The sequence below is a fragment of the Aquila chrysaetos genome, chromosome 9 (assembly GCF_900496995.4).
Source record: "Aquila chrysaetos chrysaetos chromosome 9, bAquChr1.4, whole genome shotgun sequence".
In the NCBI taxonomy this organism is placed as follows: domain Eukaryota; kingdom Metazoa; phylum Chordata; class Aves; order Accipitriformes; family Accipitridae; genus Aquila; species Aquila chrysaetos.
Genome location: NC_044012.1, coordinates 25,459,290 through 25,479,930, shown reverse-complemented (window position 1 = coordinate 25,479,930; position 20,641 = coordinate 25,459,290). Strand labels below are relative to the sequence as shown.

The 20,641-nt window shown below is 55.9% G+C and overlaps 4 protein-coding genes across 9 annotated transcripts; 2 read left to right on the top strand and 2 right to left on the bottom strand.

Moving 5' to 3' along the window:
- Positions 1-328: 328 nt before the first annotated feature.
- On the bottom strand, positions 329-3,885 carry LOC115345314 (protein S100-A14-like). Its single transcript, XM_030023808.2, has 4 exons — positions 3,202-3,885; positions 2,837-2,945; positions 1,370-1,516; positions 329-1,262 (listed from the first exon to the last, which is right to left on the bottom strand). Exons 2-4 carry the CDS (start codon positions 2,867-2,869, stop codon positions 1,143-1,145), a joined length of 300 nt encoding a protein of 99 aa, XP_029879668.1. The 5' UTR covers positions 2,870-2,945; positions 3,202-3,885; the 3' UTR covers positions 329-1,142.
- A 128-nt stretch (positions 3,886-4,013) lies between these two features.
- Positions 4,014-11,051, bottom strand: S100A13 (S100 calcium binding protein A13). 4 transcript variants are annotated; one of them, XM_030023811.2, is made up of 3 exons: positions 10,830-11,051; positions 4,405-4,585; positions 4,014-4,206 (listed from the first exon to the last, which is right to left on the bottom strand). In XM_030023811.2, exons 2-3 carry the CDS (start codon positions 4,555-4,557, stop codon positions 4,069-4,071), a joined length of 291 nt encoding a protein of 96 aa, XP_029879671.1. In that variant the 5' UTR covers positions 4,558-4,585; positions 10,830-11,051; the 3' UTR covers positions 4,014-4,068. The 4 variants fall into 4 exon arrangements, with proteins under 4 accessions (XP_029879671.1, XP_029879672.1, XP_040981939.1 ...); XM_030023812.2 differs by lacking the exon at positions 10,830-11,051 and adding an exon at positions 4,910-5,077; XM_041126005.1 differs by lacking the exon at positions 10,830-11,051 and adding an exon at positions 4,902-5,075 and having other exon boundaries at positions 4,405-4,586.
- On the top strand, positions 7,548-10,201 carry S100A1 (S100 calcium binding protein A1). 2 transcript variants are annotated; one of them, XM_030023800.2, is made up of 3 exons: positions 7,548-7,680; positions 9,628-9,776; positions 9,905-10,201. In XM_030023800.2, the coding sequence occupies exons 2-3, from the start codon at positions 9,636-9,638 to the stop codon at positions 10,046-10,048; spliced, it is 285 nt and encodes a 94-aa protein (XP_029879660.1). In that variant the 5' UTR covers positions 7,548-7,680; positions 9,628-9,635; the 3' UTR covers positions 10,049-10,201. The 2 variants fall into 2 exon arrangements, with proteins under 2 accessions (XP_029879660.1, XP_029879659.1); XM_030023799.1 differs by lacking the exon at positions 7,548-7,680 and adding an exon at positions 9,217-9,342.
- Positions 11,052-11,165: 114 nt separating the features above from the next.
- On the top strand, positions 11,166-20,580 carry LOC115345302 (chromatin target of PRMT1). 2 transcript variants are annotated; one of them, XM_030023785.1, is made up of 6 exons: positions 11,166-11,375; positions 12,682-12,763; positions 14,252-14,405; positions 17,586-17,769; positions 17,899-18,036; positions 19,327-20,580. In XM_030023785.1, the coding sequence occupies exons 2-6, from the start codon at positions 12,699-12,701 to the stop codon at positions 19,527-19,529; spliced, it is 744 nt and encodes a 247-aa protein (XP_029879645.1). In that variant the 5' UTR covers positions 11,166-11,375; positions 12,682-12,698; the 3' UTR covers positions 19,530-20,580. The 2 variants fall into 2 exon arrangements, with proteins under 2 accessions (XP_029879645.1, XP_029879644.1); XM_030023784.1 differs by having other exon boundaries at positions 17,583-17,769.
- Positions 20,581-20,641: the final 61 nt, after the last annotated feature.

Sequence of the window (20,641 nt, the reverse complement as noted above, 5' to 3'; positions counted from 1 at the left end):
GAGCACCGTGCACACTTGCGCTATCCCTTGCACACCTACACCATCCCTTGCACACCTACACCATCCCTTGCGCACCCACAGTATCCCTTGCGTGCCTACAGCATCCCTTGCACCCCCGCACCATCCCTTGCACACATGCAGCATTCCTTGCGCACCCACAGTATCCCCTGCGTGCCCACAGCATCCCTTGCACACCCGTGCTCTGCACTGGGACTGTGCAACCCAGCAGTGAGTGATGTTCAGAGCCGCGATTGTTGCAGCCCTGTCCCTCCCTGCACCTTCCCTTTCCCCATCCCATGAAGGACAAATGAGGGCACCCCATCCTGGCTGGGTTTTTTTCCAGTGTTTTCCTTTATTAATTTATACAAAAATGGTTGCAAGTGATGCAAGCTGATAACAACCCGCCACCGTCCCAGCCCCGAGCCCAGCTGCCAGCTGGGGGCCAGTATCCCTGGAGAGGGGCAGGTAGGGGAGCACCATGCAGGCAGCACACCCCAGCATAGCACCCCAAAACCTCGGCAGGCGCAGGGCACCACAGTCCCTGCACCAGGGAAGAACAGGGAACACACTCAGGCCATGCACAGCAATGTCGGTGCTGGCCCAGAGCCTGGGATGCCCCCAAAGGTGCTCGAAGTATGAGGCAGGACTGTGGCAAAGTGGCTCCCATCAGGTGGCAGAGCACAGGGCCGGGAGGACGAGCCCGCACATCCAAGGGCTTTTGGGGGGAAATGAGCCGAGTCCCTCTCACTGTGATGCTCCGGGGCTGGGGGACCTGCAACCAGAGGGGTTTTGGGGCCAGAGGTGGGACAACCCCGGGGATAAAGGCTCTGAAGCAAAGGACGGAGAAAGGCAGCTCCAGAGCCCAGGCCAGGAACCCCCTTGCCACCTCCCTCCTGCCACAGTACAGGCCAGAGCTGGGGATGGGAAGGGAGGTTTCCTGACGGGAAGGAGAGCTGAGAGAGGGCAGGGATGGAGCCAGGGAAGGGGATCCCTCTACCCCAGTCGGGGACACGGGGAGGAGACGAGCCCCAGAAGGAGCAACGCTGCATTTTCCCAGGCGCATCCCACCAGGACCAGCAGCCTCTCGCGCTTCTCGGTGCAGAGCCTGAGGCCTCGGGCGCCTTCCCGTCCCCCGCTGCCCTCTACTTCCTCCGGCAGCCCTTGGCCGCATCCCCCATCATGTCCCAGTACTCTCCAAACTCCAGCTTGGCCTCGTCAGGGTCTCCCATGCATTCGATCTTCTCATCCAGTGGTCCAACACACTGCAGCGGGGGCGGAAGAAAGCATCGGGGTCATGGGGCTGCGGGGTCCCGCAGGCAGCCCGTGCCCACCCCAACTAACCCTGCCCATTGCCAGGCTCTGCCCTCACCTTCCCCAGGTGGGGCAGCTTCTGGACCACCAGCTCCTGCATCTCGTTGGGCGTCAGGTACTCCTTCTGCCCCTTCACTGCGTAGCAGTGGAACTGGTTGATGACGGTCTCAATGGCCCGCTCCACATCGGTGAGCTCCTGGCAGTCCTGCACAGGGGAGAGAGGGTGAGCACCAGTGGGACACCTCCCCGGATGGATGGGACATCCTCTAGATGGACAGGACAAGCCCCCAAGTAGATGGGATGCTCCCCGAGCAGATGTGCCAGTGCTCTCTGCAGATGTTCAACCCCTCCGCAATGATGTGATAAACCTCCTTATCAACATGATAGCCCTCTGTACAGATGTGAGACCCCCTCTACAGATGTAAGACCTCACTGTACAGATGTGAGACCCCCATACAGATGCAAGACCACTCCATATAGATGTCAGACCCCACCATACAGACATGAGAAACCACCATACAGATGTTGCGTCCCTCCATACAGGCTCTGCCCAGCTGCAATACCCCCCTACAGCTGACATACCCCTTCACCTCGATGTGACACCCTTCCCTGCAGGCATGTCACCCCCTGTCTCTGCTTGCCCAGACTTCTCCCTGCCCGGGGCCAGCAAGGCTTAGCCACCCCGGCGTCTCCAGGCGCTACACCCACGGCGCGCGGGGGCTGCCACGGCCGTCCAGACTGGTTCTTCCTCTCCTTTGCACAAGTGGTGGATGGCGGTATGAGTCAGTGCCCAGGACGACTCAGGCACCCGCCAGGATAGGGCTTGGTGGCGGCAGGAGCCCCTCTCCCTCCCTGTCAGGGCTGCAGACCCCTTCCCTGGCAGAGTGGGGGGCAGAGACCGGCCCGACCCATGCGCCCGACTTGCCAGCCACTCGTGCTAATTAGCCAAAGCTTCGTTTGAAGGGAAACGATGGTGATTCACTCAGCATCTGCGGTTTTCCCTTAAAACACTATTAAACCACATCAGGCGATGCCCATTAGGAAGAACCCAGCAATCTTCAGAGCCTCAGCCCAGTGCCCCAGCTCAGCCAGCCGGGGCCAAATCCTCCACAGGTGCAAAGGGGAGTGGGGTGGGCACCTCCCATTTGAAAGCCGAGGAAAACAGGAGACTTTCTGTCGCTGGGTGTCCTTGGAGAGGTTGCAAGGAGCAAGTGCAGCTCCGGAAGGTGAGTCCGGAAGGGAGCTGAAGAAAGCTGCCTGGTTCCCCGAGCTTTCAAGCGGCTCCAAGCCTGCAGCACCAGGTCCCCCTGCCCAGCACCAGGGCAGCGTCGCCAAACCCTGAAACAGCCCCCTGGCTCCTCTGCTGGAGTCTGGCTCCAGGATGGGGCTGGCCTGGCCGTGCTGCTCTGAGTCACCCCGTGCCCAGGGCTGTGCTCCGAGGGATGGGGCCATGCAGGGTCACCCCTGTATGCCACACCCCACTGGGGGTCCCAGCCCTCCCGGTGCCGCAGCATCACACGTGGACCTTGCGCTTCTTGCGGCAGTTGCACTGGCCCATGCTGCTCCTCACGGGGTCTGTAGGTCCTTGGTGGCAGCAGTGGTGGGGCTGTCCTCTCCGACGGGGTCTTGGGTAGCTGGCGGGGGAAGAAAGCCAGGCTCAGCCCTCGGCTTGGGGGGAGTTTCCCCTCCTTCGGCGCCGGGACTGAGTGCAGGGTGAGGAAGGAGCCCTGGGATGCAGTGAGCTGCCAGGACACGTCCCAGCGGCAGGAGCGTCCCTGCCCCAAGCAGCAAGTCATGACAGAGCCGAGCGTTGGAGCAGAGGGCATGCAGAGGGGTGGTGGGACCCCTGGGTGCGGAGCCCCATCCCACAGTGGTGGATGGGCCACTTACCTGCTCCACGGGCTCTCCTGGGTCTGTACGGGCTGTGGCGCGCTGGGGTTTTATACCACGGGGAGGTGTGAGTGGGAGCTCCCTGTGCGCCGCCAGCTGTGGCGTGGTGCAAGGCGTCTCATTCTGGAGCCTGGCTCAGGGCCAGCGTGGGGCTGGGAAACGCCTCCTTCCCGGCCACATTGATGGTTCCCCATCCGGCCCAGCACGGCACAACCATGCAGCACCGCGTGGGAACGGCCACCTGGGCACTGGGCCCCGGCCGGCTCAGGGATTGGTCAGCCCATGGTGGAGATTTTACCATTTCCGAGCAGCACAGGTATTTAGGAGCTGAACGCTGGGAATTGGAGCTCAGTTAGGGGTGGTGAGCTGGGGATGTGCTGTGCCAGCGGGCCAGCGGACACGTCCCCTCATGCCACCCAAGACCCCAGAGAGGATGGGCATTGATGCCACGGAGGTGGCGACCACCGGAGCATCACTGCCGGAGATACTCCTGAGCCCCACCCTGGTCCCAGCCACATCTCTGCCACCCATCGGGGTTGCACTAAGCAACTCCACAGCCCAGCAGGAAGGTGTTTGTGGGGCACAGGGTGGCACCCCGCAAGCCAGACCAGCACAAGGGCAATTTGGGAATGGCCCCATCCATCATAGGTTCCCCGCAGCAGCCACCCCAACGCAGAGTGAGCCCCAAACCCCGACTCGTGGTGCCGGGCTGGTCCCTGGGCACAGTGTGGCCATGGGCAGATGCAGGCAGGGGAGGAGATGGGCTGTCCAAATTAGTAGCCCTCCACTAAGAACAGCAGTGATGCTCAGGCTCAGGAAAACCTCTTTTATTAGCTCCGTGTCAGCTGAGTCTCCCCACCAGCCCCATCACTTCTTCTTCCCCGCTTTCTCCCTCCGCATGGCCTTTGCCAGCTCCCCGATCAGCCGCCAGTACTCGCCGAATTTCAGCTCCTCGTCATTGTTCACATCCAGCTCGCTCATCTTCTCCTCCAGGGAGGGGACGTCCTGTGAGGAGGACAGGGGAGGCTCAGCCGGATCCCAGTCCCTGGTGAACGGGATGGGGACCGGGGCAGGGAGCAGGGTCTGCTGCTCGCTCTTGCTTGCAAATCCCAGAGTACCAGGAGCAGCCCCCCCAGCTCAGGGGGACCCATGGGGATCCAGCCACCCTCCCAGCTGCCCCACACACGCTGCCCCTCGCCTCACCTTCATCAGGTTGGGCAGCTGGAGCTGGACCAGCTCCTTGAATTCGCCGGCTGTCAGCGTGCCTTTCTTGCCCTCCTTTGCCGCGTAGGTGAAGAAGACAGTGACGATCTTCTCAATGGCCGTCTCCAGCTCGGTCAGCTTGCCCGTGGCCATGGTGCTGGTGCACGGCAGTGGCCCGGGGCTGCAGGGAAAGGAGCTGAGACGGGGTCAGAGGCGAAGGGGCGTCCTGGGGAGGTGATGCCCAGGGTGCGTCAGGAGAAGGGGACCCTTTCTCCTTCCCTAGCCCAGGGTGCAGTGAGTCTGCAAGGTCTCAGCTCAGCTCTGCGAGGCTGAGCAGGGTCCCGGGGCTGAGGGCTGCCCCACCGTTCCCTAGGGACCGAGCGCTTCAGCCAGGCCCTCTCCGGCTGGTGCGGGGGGGGGGGGGGGGGGGGGGGCAGAGGCTGAAGACGTGGTGGCCAGGGTGGGGCCAGTGCTGCAAGCAGCAATTCCCTACTTACCCCCTCACCTGCAGGCAAAGAGCTACAGGCAGGTCGTGGCCCCCCGGGAGGTTTTATACTCTGAGCCGCAGGAGGGGAGAGTGCAGCACTTTGTCCCCAGTGCCACGGTGTTGGGTTTCCTGTTGCAGCCGGACGGACGCACAGACACCGCCCGGGTACGGAGACGTCCTCCTCTCCTCCCTCCCCACGCGGGCAGCAGACCAAATTCAGCATTCGGCCCCGCTGGTGTGAACCTGCCGCGGCCTCCGTGGCACCGCCTGGGCTCTGCTGCTGTGGGGATGCTCCAGTGGGGAGCAGGGTGGGACCACGGGGCAGAGGGGAGGGATGTGGGAGGACGCAGCGGGTTTGTTCTGGCACCCGCTGGGCTGGAGCATCTCGCAGGGCTCAAGCATCACCCGGACCTTTCGAGCGGTGTGGGACAGGTCCCACCCCCAAATGCATCCCTGCGGGGACGGGGTTGCACTGAAGATGGGGATGTGGTCCCCAGTGCCCTGCTGACGTCCCGCCATGCCCCAACATGGCAGCTCATTCCGACCCACGAACCAGCGGCACTGCAGACCCAGGGCCAGGCTCAACCCACACCGAGTGAGAGTTGTGACTCAGCCACCCGCTGACATCAACCCTATTAATAGTGGGCTTTGTAAAAATTAATTAATCCAAATTAATTAGGGGTTGGAACTGCCCGAGTGTTCCCCTTTAATCATTGTGTATTTATAACATGACAGCCCTGGCAGGTTTCCACCTGGGAGATGGAACAGCTCCGCACCACGGCACCGCCGTTCCCACGGGCCCCCAAGCTGCATCCCGCACCCCGGCACCATGCCTTGGCCCCAAACAAACCCCACGTGGTGCCCACGGCACAGCCCTGGAAGGAGGCAGTGGGGATGCCGGGGGTCGCGGCGGCGTGGGATGGGGGTGACATTGGGGCACTGCCTCTGCCCAGAGCACGGGTGGGATATCCCTGATTGCCAGCCACCCCATCCCTGCATGCCATGGGGGCTGTATCCCAGCATCTCCATGGCAGCGTGACATCGAGCATGACAGGGAGCAAGGCTGGGGTGAGCAGCCCCCCTGGGACAGCACATGGGAGTGGGGTCCCAGGGAGCCCAGCACAGCCTGGAAACCCCCCACCAGCAGTGTTTTGGGGGGTCCCCATCGCAATGCCACCATTACCAGCCTGGTTTCTGCTGAGCTCTGACCCACTCACTCCACCTCTACATGGCGATGGGGAGGCTCCAGCCGACACCAGGCAGCCTGGTCCCCACCCCACACCCATCACACCAGCTCACGGGGGAGGAATTGGCTTACTGCAGCCCCATCTGGCCCATCCCCCACCCCGGGATGACGGGGGGACGGGGATGGGACTTCCGCTGAGCCCCACGTCAGGGGACCAAGATGGTCTCTTGGGAAACCGCCGGGGTGAGTCAGGCTCGGTAGGGACAGGGACAGGTTTGGGGTGAATCACTGGCCCCGAGAGCCAGGCGGGCCCATGACTCGCCACCCCTGGAATTCAGGGTGCTGGGATGGGGTGAGGAGGCAGCAGGCACTGCAGTGGCCCTGCGACAGGAGGCGGCCAAATCACAGGTGGCAGGAGAAACAGCACCTCCCGGTCGAGCCCAGGATGCCCGCTCAGGGCTGTCCCCATGGGCAGGGAGCAGTGACCTGGCCTCAGGGACCCCAGCGTTACTGGGAGGGGGCAGAGCATGGCAGGACCCCATGTGCTGGGGTGAGAGCTCAGGATCAGGGTGCAGGTGCATCCCAGGGGGTTGGCACCCACCTCCATGTCCTGGTCCTGGTGTTGTTCCCAACCTGCCTTGGTTGGGGACCCCAACCAGGGACAGTCACTGTGGCCACCATGGATGCCAACTCGGCAGCAGTCCACACCAGCCCACCACACCTAACAGGGCTTGCTGGAGGGGAGCATGGCTTTGAGGCTGCAAAACCAGGTGCCCAGTGCCATTGTGATGCCTCCGGCCCTGGCACGGCAGGTGCTCCGCAGCTCCCCCTACTCCAAACCAAACCCTAGGGACAGAAAAGCCTCCTCCATGCTCCAGCGATGGGACAGAGAGACAAGATCGGCCCAGCCCCGGCACCAGCAACTGGAGCAACTGGTTTAGCTGGGTCAAAGTGGAGCATGGGGAGTCGCAGTGGCTGAAACCTGTTCCAAGATGTGTGTAAACCTCCTGGCATGTCCCTCACTGCTCCTGGTTTGGTAAGAGCTTGTCCTGGGGATCTGCCAGCACTGACACGCCGGGCGTGCTCTCCCCATGGCCGGCACCGCAGTGGCAGGGAGAGGGGCCACGGCGCCCAGGGCCGACCCCTCTGGCGCCCACACGACGGCCCTGCAGCGCTGGGGTTTACCCTTGGGCACGCAGCTCCAGCCAGTCTCACCCCTCGGGAAACGCCTGGCAAAATCCTGATCTCTGGGGAGGTTTGGGGTTTAATAAGAGTGGGGCAGAGCCCCTCCAAGTGCAGCCGGAGCCCTTAGGGAGCTCGGCAAAGCTGGGCGGTTGGACACACTGGCCATACCAGTGCCCGGGGCATGGCAGCCCTGGCTCTGTGCCCACTGCGGGGACCGGGGTTGGGTTATTTTTAAGCTCAGGACTGGACAGCAATGCCTGTTCCTGTCACAGGCAGCTGCTGCCCAACTGGGCAGGCGACGCAGCCCAGAGGCGAGGCTTTCCCAGAAGGGGAAGCCGGATCCTGCCTGCTGCCGAGCCGCACTGGGGACAGGGGTACAGGGGCTCCTCTGCCACCAGCCCCCACGCGACACTGCTGAGTGAGTGCCACCAGGGTCCTCTCCCGTTGCCCCCTGTCCCCAGGCTTTGGATCTGGCCTCTCCTGAAGCTCACCAGCCCCAGGCGCCCCTCCTTGCCCCACACCAAAAATGGGAGCTGTGTCCTGCTGAGAAGCAGCTCCTGGGCTTTCATCCGGGACCCCCACTTACATCCAGGACCCCCATTTCCAGCCAGGGACCCCCTTTGCAGCCACCTCAGCTGCCCAGGACAGGGGCTGGACCCCCAAGACCCTGCACATCACCCCAAACCCTCCAGCCCCCCCCCCAAGCCACCCGCCCCAGCACAGGGCAGTGGTGGTGGGGTAGCTACATGGGGTCGGGTGACTGGGTAGCAGGGTCATTTGGGGGTTCCCAGGTTGGGGGGGGTGCTATGCAGCTGCGGCGTTTCCCAACTGCGGGGACAGGAAGTGCAGGAGATGGAAACGAAGGGAGCAGGATGTAATTAGCCACAAATTAGGACTGGAATCTGGGATAAAGAGCCCGGCACCACCCGGCTCTTGCAAAAAGCCATGCTGCCACATTGGCAGCTCCCCAGCAGCCCGGGGGGGGGGTCCCAAAAAGGGGGAATGATTGTGCCCATCTGAGTTTGGGGGCTCAGCACCACTGTTGTTCCCCTGGGGATGCTGGTGCCGGGGAGGCGGCGGTGGGTTTGGTCTTACACTGCCCCGGCTGCACGGATGCAGGGCTGTAACGAGAGCTGCAGTGGGGCCAGGATTATCAGCATCAGCGATGCCAGCTCAGGAATCTGGTTTCCTAGCTGAGCCGTTGCTGGAGCAACCTCCGGGCTGGAATTGTGGGGCTTTTTTAATTTGACAAGAGGCCCTTCTGTGTGCAGGGAGCGGGCAGCCCCGGGGGGCCTGGGCTGAGACACCCGATAGCTCCCGCTGGCTCCCCCCAGCCCCAGCTGGCTCCCATTGCGAGGCCGAGGACACAGGATACCCGCGCCTTATCAGCCTGGGGGAGGAGGGCTGGGGACGGATCCGGCATGGCACCATGGCGCTGACAGATGGGGGATGCCGGTGGGCGCTGCCGAGTGGGTGACGCCACAGGGTCAGACCCCGGGCGCCGCGGTGCCACAGGGGCCACAGCTGCGAGCAAAGCCAGAGCCCGGCACAGGATCTGACATGGGGCTGGCAGGCAGACCCGGCCAGGGGGTGGCCCCAGCAAGGGACCCCCCTGCCCACCCCACACATCCCTGTGCCCCCTGGTATCCCGCTGCCCCACAGGGCCACAGTGGGGCCAGCCTCAGGCATGGGGGTGGCAAAAAGGAACACCTGAGATTTAGCACAGGGAGGGGCATGGAACCCCCCAAAGTAACTCTTGGCATCACTGCCCACCACCACCCCGTAAGCACCTGATACAAGATGTAAAGCATCTTGTACCGGTGGGGCTGGAAATGCTCCTCTGCGTCATCCTGGGGCTGGTGCGAGGCAAGTGGGGCAGCAGGGCACTGTGGGTTTGGGCTCCCCACATCCCGGCCCCCCATGAAGGCGGCACAGGGCAGCCCGGTGGTGCCAGCCGGGCTGTCCAGCGCAGGTATCGGATCCTCCCGGAGGGAGGGGGCTTGGAGCTTATTTAACATCCCCGGCTGGCCCAGCCCGGAACACTCTGAGCAGCGGGCAGGCAGTGCAGCTGGGAGCTCAGGTGAGCGCAGGTCCCGGCGGGGGCACAGCTGCCCTGCGAGGGGGCAGGCGGCCGGGGCCCCCTCCCACAGGAGCACCCCATCCAGCCCTGGGGAGCAGCAGGGTGCCCTGAGACCCTCACAGCCCCCAGCTGTCTGCCTGGCACCAAGCATTCAGAGTGGAGGCCACGGCATGCAACGCTCCCTCGCAGGGGACAGGGCAGGGGTGGCTGCGATTTGGGGGCTGCACCTCATGGCAAGGGGGGCTGGCAGCTGCTCCCCGTAACGCGGCGGGTGCCTCCCCGCAGCCAGAGCCATGGCGTCGCAGCTGGAAGGGGCCATGGAGACACTCATCAACGTCTTCCACCACTACTCGGGCAAGGAGGGGGACAAGTACAAGCTGAGCAAGAAGGAGCTGAAGGAGCTGCTGCAGAGCGAGCTGGGCTGCTTCCTGGAGGTAGGGACCAGCCATGTGGGGGAGCGGGGGCCGGGGGATCCCCCTTTCCCTCCGTGCCCTGGGGCAGCAGCATCCCAGCGGGCTGCCGAGCCCTGGGGCTCAGCCTGTCACCCCACACACACACACAGACCCAGAAGGACACGGGTGCCGTGGAGAAGATCATGCAGGACCTGGATGAGAACGGCGACGGGGAGGTGGACTTCCAGGAGTACGTGGTCCTGGTGGCCGCCCTCACCGTGGCCTGCAACACCTTCTTCTGGGAGAACGCCTGACCCAGGCTGGTCTCCACCCTGCAGCAGCCAGCCATGGCGTCCCCAAAACGCGCACAGCCTCCTGCCATCCCCCCCACCTTACCCTCCGCTCCCCAGCACACCCGGGGGATCCCACTGGGATCCGGCTCCACAATAAAAGCACTGACCCAGCCAGAGGCGTGTTGTCAGCTCCTTCGTTTCCAGGGTTGGGGTTTCTGCCCTGTCCCCCTACTAGTGCCCCCAGGGATATCAGGGAGCTTTCCCTCTCCTAAGCCACGGGGTCACAGGGAAAAGCCACCCTGGGTCACCCCAAGCGCCTGGAGACATCCCCGTCTGCACCTTGCTTTGGTTGCTCCACCGCACCCTGCACCCCACCCTGCCCCTGAGCCTGGCATCAATCCCGAATCATGCCAGGGCACAGCACAGCTGGGGTGGGTGACCCCAGCCTGCACTGTGGTGCTGGGGTGCAGGACACGGGGGTGCAACATGGGGGCATGAGGGTCTGGGGGGGGTTGGGGCGGCCACAGGCCGGGACTCGTTGTCCGTCCTGCCAGAGGCGCAGGCACCGCGCCCCGTGGGCTGGAGGAACCGGTTCTGATCTCCTCCCACAGCGGGCCTCCAGCCAGCAGCCCCCACGCTGAGGCCCGGCCCGGCCCGGCCCCGCACAAGGCCGCCAGCGCCATCGTCTGCCGGGGCTGGGACCAGCCCCGGTTCTCCCCAACCACCCCTCACGGCTCTGGGCCCTCGACCCACCCGGTCGGGCCCCAGACGGGGGCTGCCCCGGCAGAAAACGAGGACGCACCGGGAACAGCCAGGTCACAGGCCCAGGCCGGCGGCGGGGGAACGGGAGGCCCCGGGAGGCCTCCTCAGGTCTTCGGCGCCTCCGACCCCGCCCAGGACAGGCCCCGCTGGGCGACCTCTGAGGGATCGGCCCCGGTACATGCGCCCACCGGCTCCGGATCGCGGGGGGAACAGGGGCCTGGCCCCGCTGGAACCCGGCCAAGCCGCACCGCAGCCGGTGCCGCCACCGCCCACGGCCCGGCCCGGCCCTGCCCACCCCGCCCCGGGGCACCAATGGCCGAGGGGACGGCCCCTGCGTCAGAGCTGTCCCACCCAATAGTAGGGGCTGTGGTGATGTACGGAGCTCTGCGCCTGCGCCCTGCACGTCGCCGCCGCCATTTTGGTCGGCGCAGGCGGTGGGAGGAGGGAGGGTGTCTGTGGTTGCTGCCGCCATTTTGTCGTTGGCGTTTGAGTGCGGAGGGAGCTGGCGGAGGGTGCCGGAGTCAGCCCCACACCCCGCGCCACCCGCTAGCCAGCCCCACCGGAGACCTGGCGACCGTCTGCTTCGGTGAGAGGGGTTGGCCGTGGCCGGAGGGCCGCGAAGGGGGCGCTGAGGGAGGGAGGCCAGCCGGCTCCGTAAAGGAGGCCGAGGCATCCCCTCAGGCGGCCGGGGGAGGGGGGCTCATCTTTGCCCTTTGGGGGGTGTGGTGCTGCGGTGTTGGCCCTTGCCCAGTCTTTCTGCATGCAGGGCCGGCCTTTCTCCCCCCGTCTCGTAGGGCAGCTGTCGGGACGAGGCTGGATCGGTGGCCCAGGCCAAGGCCTCGCCTTCCCGTCCTCGGCCGGCTGTGCCGGGGCTGCCCCCGCGCTGCGTGGCGGGCTTACGGGAGTGGGGCTGCTTCTGCGATCTGTGCTGCGGTTGTTGTTCAGGAAAAGTGCTTTTTAAGAACATTTTTAATTAAAAAAAAAAAGTGGGTTGCGGCTACCTGTTGACTCAGTTTCTAGCTGTAAAACACTGCAAAGAAGGTATTTTGTTCAAGGTATTTTGAGGGTCAGTACTTTTCGGCGGTCCTCTAAGCATTAAATTTGATACTAATTGTATTAAAAAAAAAAAGGGAAATCGATCTGCATAGTTAGTGGGTTTGAGCGTAGCACGTTTCAGTAGTATTCATCACTGGCAAAGCACTCGGGCTTGAGCTGTGCTCCAAAGATTAGTAACAGCTGAGTTTAAATCTATTTGCTGCTTTCATGAGGCATGTGGCAGGCTGTCACGTTGGAGAACCACGTTAGGACTGCAGATGAGCTGCCTACCGGAATTGTTACACATTAAAAAGCCGAAGTGACTGCCCCGTTACAGTTTTACCTCTGTCCAAGTGGTGGCAATCATAATGGGAGGATGGAACCATAATATTTTTAAAATATATGGGATTTCTGTAGAGTAATCTTGGAACTTTATTGCCAAGTGTATGGTATGTGTCTGTTCCAAACAAACTGGGGTTTCCATCTTGCTGATACTAAAAGCTTAGAAGTGTGGCAGTGTTACTAGATGCTGTACTAAACAAGGCATTTGGGTGCTATCTTGACTGCTGATGGACTGTATTTTTGCAGCATTACTCCTGCTAATGGTAAGATTTTCACTTTCTAAAAAGGTGGCTTCTTAGTAAGGATGAGTTAACATAACTTGCTGATTTATTAAACCTGCTGTATCATGACGGTGGCCTAGAAAACTTACTAAAAATGAATTAATAGAATACCTGTTACCTGTCCCGTTCCTGACTCTCTCCACCAAAGGAGCTGGAATGCAGGTTTTTTTAATGTTGGCCAAGTAAGTGCAAATCTCTGTGCCATTTGTGAAATCCGATTCTGGTGTTTTGCAGATTCTCTTGATCTGAAGATGGCTGCACAGTCAGCACCGAAGGTTGTGCTAAAGAGCACCACCAAGATGTCTCTGAACGAGCGGTGAGGAAGCCAACAGCAGCTTCAGCTCATAAGAAATTTTTTTACTTAATTATCACTGTCCAGTGTCCAAAAACCAACGTGGTTTCTGCCCTCTTTTAACCTCAGTAAAACAAGCAGATGGCTATGCACCTCTGTCTTAAACTGCAACAAATGTGGTACACCAGGTTAAAAGGGCAAGTGTTTTGGAGAAATTTATCCATAGCAGTTAATATTAAACTATTCGACACATAAATATGGTGGGATGTGTTATAACAAACGAGAGAAACCTCACACCCTCCCTTTTTCTTCCACATGTTTTTACATTTATATAGTTGATGCTGCAGCACGGTAGCATGTTACCTAAGCTGCAGCAGGCTTGCTGCTTTGTCCAAGGCAGACACACGTGCATGTGGTCTGGCCTGTAAGAGGCATGCAGCAGGCCATTAAACAAGCCCAAAGGCCCTTTAACAATGTTTTGGGCCTTGTAAGAGGCAAATGCTTTGCTTCATGTCCATCTCTCTCTTTTCTTGATTTCTTTATTTCTTCTGTTGAATATTCTTCTGTTTTTCCATGCCATTGAGCTTTTGTGGTTCTACGCTGTCAATAGTGATGCTGCAGTTATGTTTCACTTTCTTACTAATAACTCTTGGATTAACTATGTTAGTATTGTTGAACCAGGAATAAAGGGGGCCATTTGCCTGCAGTTCCTGCTCTAGCAAGTGCTGCAGTGAGATGTAGCCTGAATCGGTGCTCGGAGCTTACCCCAGGAAAGATGAGTGCTGAGGTGCAGTGCAGGGAAGACTTGCTGGCCTGTTTCATGTTGGTCAGTCCATATTCCTCATCTGTAAGTGTTTTCTTTTGCAGCCTTGTGTAGCTCCCAGAACACAGTAGAAAGCTGATGGGTTGCTGCTAAGGAGGCTTACTATCTAGCTGTATTGCTCCTATGTAGCTCTTAAAGACGGAAGATTCTTTGTGCACCAAAGAAATTGCCAAGTGAACTGTTTTTGTAAGTGAGCGCACTTGGGTGGTGGCATTTCTTACAGCACCAGTTCTGTGGTGCGCCAGAGGCACTCTGGTCTGTTCTCAGGGTGATGTCTTTTGTAAAGCTGCCTTCTGGCATTGAGGTTTTTAAGCAGTTTTCTCAGACCTTTGAAGGTTAACTTGGCTTTTGCAGTCAGATTTCAGTTTGCTTTTCTGTTTCTGTGATGTCCTCTCCCATCTGTCATGATCATCTCTGCTTATTGCTTGTTTTCGTTCCTTCTGCCATTTCTAAAATCAGTAACCTAAAGCTTTATCACTTCTGAATTAATATACAACATCATTTCCAAGTTTCCAGTTCTTGCACACTTGTGGAAAACAAGGAATACGTAATCACATATGACGTGACCTAAGTACCACTCTTTACATAAGGTTCATGGGATCTGGAGATCCAATCTTGAGAACCATGAAATGCCAATAAATGTATGTAATAAAGCTTTATTTAAACACCCATTTTATTCGACCTTGAAGCTTTACTAACATGCTGAAGAACAAACAGCCGATGCCAGTGAATATTCGGGCTTCCATGCAGCAGCAGCAGCAGCTAGCCAGTGCCAGAAACAGAAGACTGGCGCAGCAGATGGAGAATAGACCTTCTGTCCAGGCTGCTTTGAAGCTTAAACAGGTGAGAGAAAGTGGCATATTCTGGGGCAGCCCGTTGATGCCTGTCACCAGCAGATGGCTTTTCAGGATGTGGTGGATTTTGAAAAATGCTCCTGAAAGTTAAAAATGAGAGACCTAGAAGGGACTTAGAGAAAATCCCGCTTTTTACTTCAGATAAGTAATGCTTTGTAACTAACAGTTAATAGTATTGAGGTGGGGGAGGAGGTTGTGCTGGCCGTTCATATCTTCTCTCTATTTTTTCAGAGAAATGTTCTCATTCTGGGTTTCTGTATCTGCCAAGTGCTTCATCTCACAATCTAGCTGCAGTTACAATTGCTGGAGATTGTTTCCAGTACTTACTATCCAGTTGAGGCTGGTTGCTCCCGTCCCCAACTCCACCCTCTCTTGGTGCACTCCTTTGATAGCAGCTGGCTGTGAGGACCAGATGAACAAACTGATTTTTTGATTGCTTGCAAATGCTAGAATGCAGGCCTGGATTTAAGGCATAGTGTTGCATTCCCTTTATATAAAGAGTTTTTATTGTTCCACATTTCAGTGATGAGTACTACAGCTTACGGTGTGTTCCTCAAATTGCCTTCTGTCAGCGGAGCGGAAGACCTAAGCAAACATGCTAGATTCTGATTTCTCTGCTGCAGTCAATGTGCTTCTCCATAACTCTGGACTTACGGAAGGGGCAGGGGGCAAAATCTTGCTACAACAGCAACCTCAGTAACATACAAAAGAGAGCTGTTTGTCTAGGGCCTGCTCATTGTCAGCGTGTAGGGGGGTTTACAAGTTTTAAAGCTTATGTTTAAATGGGAAGGCTAGTAGGATTAACTTAAAATGTATGTGTAGGGCACAAATGGAAACCTGTGGGGTAGTGCCTCACAGCTGTGCAGGGAGGTCAAATAGCAGTACTGGATCACTTGACTACAGAATTAGTTAAATATAATTCTGTACATTAGCTTGCATATGAGGAGAAAGCCCTGGAAATTTCTTAGCTGAGCTGCTTCACCAAATAGCTGGAATACTTAAACCTGCCACACATGCTCACATTCAGGGCTCACTCTCTGATAAAGAGGAATGCAGCTGCTTTTTAAGATCTCTTGAGATGTCTGTATAAAAACAGACTATGGTGCTAGTTAGCCTTGCAGAGCTTGTAAACAAAAGCTCTGGAGATGGTAGTCTAAATTATTTTCTGCTTTAAAAAAAAAAAAAAGTTTGGAAAGTTAAGAATTTCACAAGTGGTAAGTGAAACTGGATTGAAAGCATGAAGTTTCTGCTTGCTGAACTGAGGTGCCACAGAGGAACAGGGAAGAACTAGTCTTTTGGCTTAGCTCTTAAACCCATTTGATTTTTATGTTGAGCATAGGTGTACTTTCATGGTCTTCTGGAATTAAACACTGCAAGGGAGGGCCACAGAAGGGTGTTGTAGGGAAATTCAGAAACGTGGTTTATGTTAGGTTGCTCTTCAAAGATTGCAGGTTGCTCTGGAAGTTGATGTGGTGATTGGATTTTCACAAGTGCTGTACTTGGTATCACCAGGAGCTTTTCTGATCCTTTTGGATGTGCTGTGTCCATAAGTGCTGGGGAGCATTGATCCCAGTGATGGGTCACCTGTGCTTCAGAAAGGACTTCTCTAAACTCCTGTGGAGCACTGCCTGTGCTAATTGTGGGTTTGTGTTTTGCATCCTTTGCATCTGAGTGCACAAGTGCTTATGTAAACCTGCTGTGTTTTTTTTTTTTATGTAAAAACATTCATACTGACTGTGGTTCTAGACATGCATTTACTTAGTAGCTGGAGCAGACCAAGGTGCTACTGCTCTGAAGTAGAGCAGAAGGGTGAGCACTCTTAGGCTGTTTCAGTGCAAAGTCCAGCAGCTTATCTTAAACTCTCATGGTAAGTGACATAAATGAATAATTGGATGTAGAACATGCTTTCTCATTCCTTTCTGCCAGTGGGGCTGGGCAAAAGAGAGATGTTAACATTTTAGGCTGCTACAGCTGTTGGAAAATGAATGACTATCTAAACTCTGAGGCAGTAAAACTTAAACTCTTACTACAGCTACAGAAGAGACTGATTTTTAGAGGAACCAATTCAGCTGTCCACAGGCTTGGCTCAAATAGACAAGCAGTAACTTGAAGCAACTCTTGGAACCTGTAGTAAAATACAGACAGCCTTCATGGCTGCCTCTGTTACCTTACCTTGTTAGGGCCAAGAGGGCTTGTTCTTGAGACAAGTGTGAATGTTCCCACTGTTGCTGCTTAGCTCCTTGTAAGGTTCAGCGGTGCCTACAGAAGCTATAGCCTGCTCTGTGGAGACCAGACTGGTACTGGTGCATGTTAACAATACTTCGATGTAAATTGGCAGTTCAGCTGCTGCTTCATGAGCAGTTAAGCCATCTCTGCAGCAGTTCTGGTATAGGCGTTTGAGGACAGGAGCTGCTATGGCTGGCCCAAGGTAAGCCAGCTCTGCCTGTGAAATGGAGTCTGGTGGCTGGACATACATGACATGGAAAAAAAAAAAAAAAAAAGAAAAACTCACACTTCAAAAGCCAGATATGCAAAGATTACTATTTTGCTGCTGTTCTGATGAGGGTAAATTTCTTCAGTATAGTTTTCTTTTTGTAGTACAGGCAGAAAAGTTGATGCTTCTCCTCGCTGTTGCCTTAGTCTATGTGGAAGCCTAGCCAGGATAGGGCAGTAAGCCACTGGGAATGATACCCATGGTATGTGGCTGCACAGATGTCACCTGCTCTGCAGAGGTAGGTTAGGCTTGTGCCACAGCAGGGGTAGTTGCTTTCTGTCTCAGGGATATACTTGGAGTATCACCTTCCAGCATACAGGATTAGTGGGCTGCCTTGTGGATTAAGTGTCTGATTTGAACGGAGCAGCACTGCTAAAAGTGAAGAAAAATATTTCCTTGCAAATCTGCAAACTTTCTTGTCTCTGTACGAACACTTGCTTCCAGGAAAGGTCCTTGTTCTCTGTTTGACTTTCACAAATTATCCCTCCCAGAGAAGATTCGATTGTCTTCCTTTGAAGCTTGATTATATATTGCAGAGAGCTGGTGACCCTCTAGTCTATTTAAAACAAAACAACACACCACTTTTATTGATAGGTGATTGCTGTGCTGTTTGTGTTGCAAGTCTGAGATTGCTGCATGACTTTCTTGTTTCTTAAAAATCTTTTATTCCAGAAGAGCTTAAAGCAACGCCTTGGTAAAAGTAACATTCAGGCACGATTAGGTCGGCCAGCAGGACCCCTTGCTCGTGGAGCCATGGGAGGAAGAGGACTGTCTATGGGGCAGAGAGGCTTGCCACGAGGAGCCATGCGTGGTGGCCGGGGAGCAAGAGCTCTGCTGAGGGGAGGAGTCTCACTCAGAGGTCGGTACTGTGGCTGAACTCGAGTTGCTTGTATGTCAGTAATGCTGTCTTTTTGACAGCGTGACTGATTCTGTTGCTCAGTCTGAAAACTAATTTCTTTCTGATTTGAATTCCATCTCTCTATTGAAGGTCAGGGCCTGCTTCGTGGAGGACGAGGTATATCCCCCAGGATGGGCCTGAGAAGAGGTGGCCTTAGAGGTCGCGGTGGCCCTGGAAGAGGTGGTCTAGGCAGAGGTGCCATGGGCCGTGGAGGACTTGGTGGCAGAGGTTAGTGTGCACAAACTTCAGGAGCAACACATTGCTGCTGAATAAGTAGAAGTAAGCTTTAATTCCTTTTCTCTTTAAGGCTAGCATGCATAAGTACATGCAGCCCCAAACCCCCTCTATTCTTGAATTCATGTACAGCGTAGTGCTAAATTAAGGCTTTCGTTCCTGAAATATTTTGCCAGGCCTTATGCCTAACCAAGATCCTTGACTCTGTCAGTGTTGCTAGAGGGGTTTTGGGGACTGTCAGCAAAGTTGTCTGCTCCTGCAGGTATCACTGGCTGGCTGATGCTTGGAATAGTAGTTGAGGCAGTGAGTAATCTTCCAGCGTATCGAGGAAGACTACACTGTCTCCTCACGCTTAAGAAGGAAATGATACAGAGCCTGTGTAAACCAAGAGACTCTTTAAAATAATTAGTGAGGGGAAAAATTTAACAGAGGAGAAAGTCTAAACCCCTGCAAAATAAACTTAAATTCAAAGTCTGAAACTGAATCAAGTCTTGGATAAATGAACTCTATTTTTAGTAACAAGTCAGAGAAGCAGTAAAGCAGGAGTGCAAGAGGAAATACAGGAGACAGCTGTTGATGGTAGGGTTGTTACTGTTTCAGACAGATGTTTGGTTAGAACCCCAGCCAAATGCTGTCTCGTGTTGCTTTGGGATTGGCCCAATGTTTGTAGGAGTTAGAGCAGACAGCAGGAAGCTGCCTATCTCCTGACAGCTTTGTCTTACAGAGCTAAAGCTACTTTTTAGCCTGACAAACACATGCTGATCGATGTGGGCTCTTGGGTATCCTACTTCTGAAGCAGTCTGAAAACCTCTCAATTCAAAGTACTCATCTATAGGAAAAATTTGCCTGTAGTGGGTGATGGCATCGCCACTTTGCCAAAAGCTTCAGCCTGACCCAGAGGTTTGCAGGATCTTGGGGTACGCTCCATGGGAGAGAAGTATGCAACATGTAGGTGGGATTGGAACACAAGCAGGGGAGACGGGAGTCTGAACTGAGAGCGTAGCTCTTAGTTGTGGATCAGATGTCTGTGTGGGCTTCTGGACTGAAACAGAATCAGCCTGGGGAGCTAATCCAGCGTGGCAAAACCCGACCTGCTGTGCGGGATCTGGAAGTGGGCTGAGGGGTAGCTGCTGCCTTGATGCTGCAGGACCTCCCCATGGAGGTGCTGAAGCAGCTCTGCCAAGCATGCGGTGTCGTCCAGGCTCTGCCGGGGAGCGGCAGCCGCAGCAAACCCCGAGGCTTGGTCAGGTGGAGTGTGTAACCGTCTTCTTGTCTCACTGTAAGGTCGTGGCATGACGGGCCGGGGACGAGGGGGCTTTGGAGGTCGTGGCAGAGGCAGAGGACGAGGAAGAGGATCGGCACGTCCTGCGTTGACCAAGGAGCAGCTGGACAACCAGTTGGATGCTTACATGTCTAAAACAAAAGGACACCTCGATGCTGAGCTGGATGCTTACATGGCTCAGACGGACCCGGAAACAAATGACTGAAGGTCATTGTGAGAGACTGTTGTTGAAGTTAGTGTGTTATGTCGATGCCCATAAGCTAAAAACGGAAACCCTGATTCATGCTGGAAGGACCCGCAGGAATAGGGAGCGGCCCTGTTCTACTGAGAGATCAGACTTTAGTGTGTTCCTTTAACATTTTGATACTATCTGTTGTATGAAACCTTTTTTTGGATTGTTTTTTACATCTTTTTTTTTTTTTCTTTCCCTGAGTACTCCAAACATGAATGTGACAGATCTGCTGCAGTTAATCTGCTGATATCAGCGCTGGTGACTCGCCGTGCACGCCGCCCATGCTGTGTTAGGTGAAGTGCTCCTCGGCACTGGGATCGTGTGTTGATGTGTTTCTTGAGCTCCGCAGTTGTGTTTTGGGATCGGCCCTGTCCCCAAGCGTGACCGAAGGGCTGAGTTCACACCTGCAGTTCAGTTTAACCCATCTGAAGCAAAAAAAACCCCAACCAAACTCCCAACAGGGCGAACAGTCAGGTCAGGTTTAGTTGTAGTGCTCCTTGTAGACATGCCAATCTCGTTTCGCACCAAAACTACTTCTTTTGTTGGTAGCCAGTGTTCTGTTAATGCCTAGTGCGGAGCACTTCCTAGGTTGGAAACTTCGTTGATTTGGCTTTTTTGTTGTTGTTTTTAGGTGAAGTTTGAATTTCTTTTGCATTGTTTTGAACAGATGGCACCAGTGGTTTCTGTATCTGCAAGAAAACAAGTGTTTGTTTAAAGGAATTGGAAGCAGGAACATAAAATTACAGCTATGATGGCCAAGTGTGGTAGAACTGTCTCTTCTAAAAAACGGGGTCCAAAATTCATCTGTTACCTTTTGGTGTAACCAAAACTGCCTCCTCTGCTCAGACCAACTGCCTGCACTTACCCCACACCGATTTGGGAAAGGGTCTGTTTCTCCCCCCCACCCCGCCCCCTCAAGTTTTCAGTTCAGCCATTCTGTGAGCTGTTCCAGTTTCAATGGACTCTTGTATTTCTGGTTTGTTGTAACAAAGGAGAAATAATTATAAAAGCAATATGGACTCCAGGTGGTCTTTTTGGTGTTTGGTTGGTTTTTTTTTCCTGGAAATGGGGTTTTTCTGTTCCTG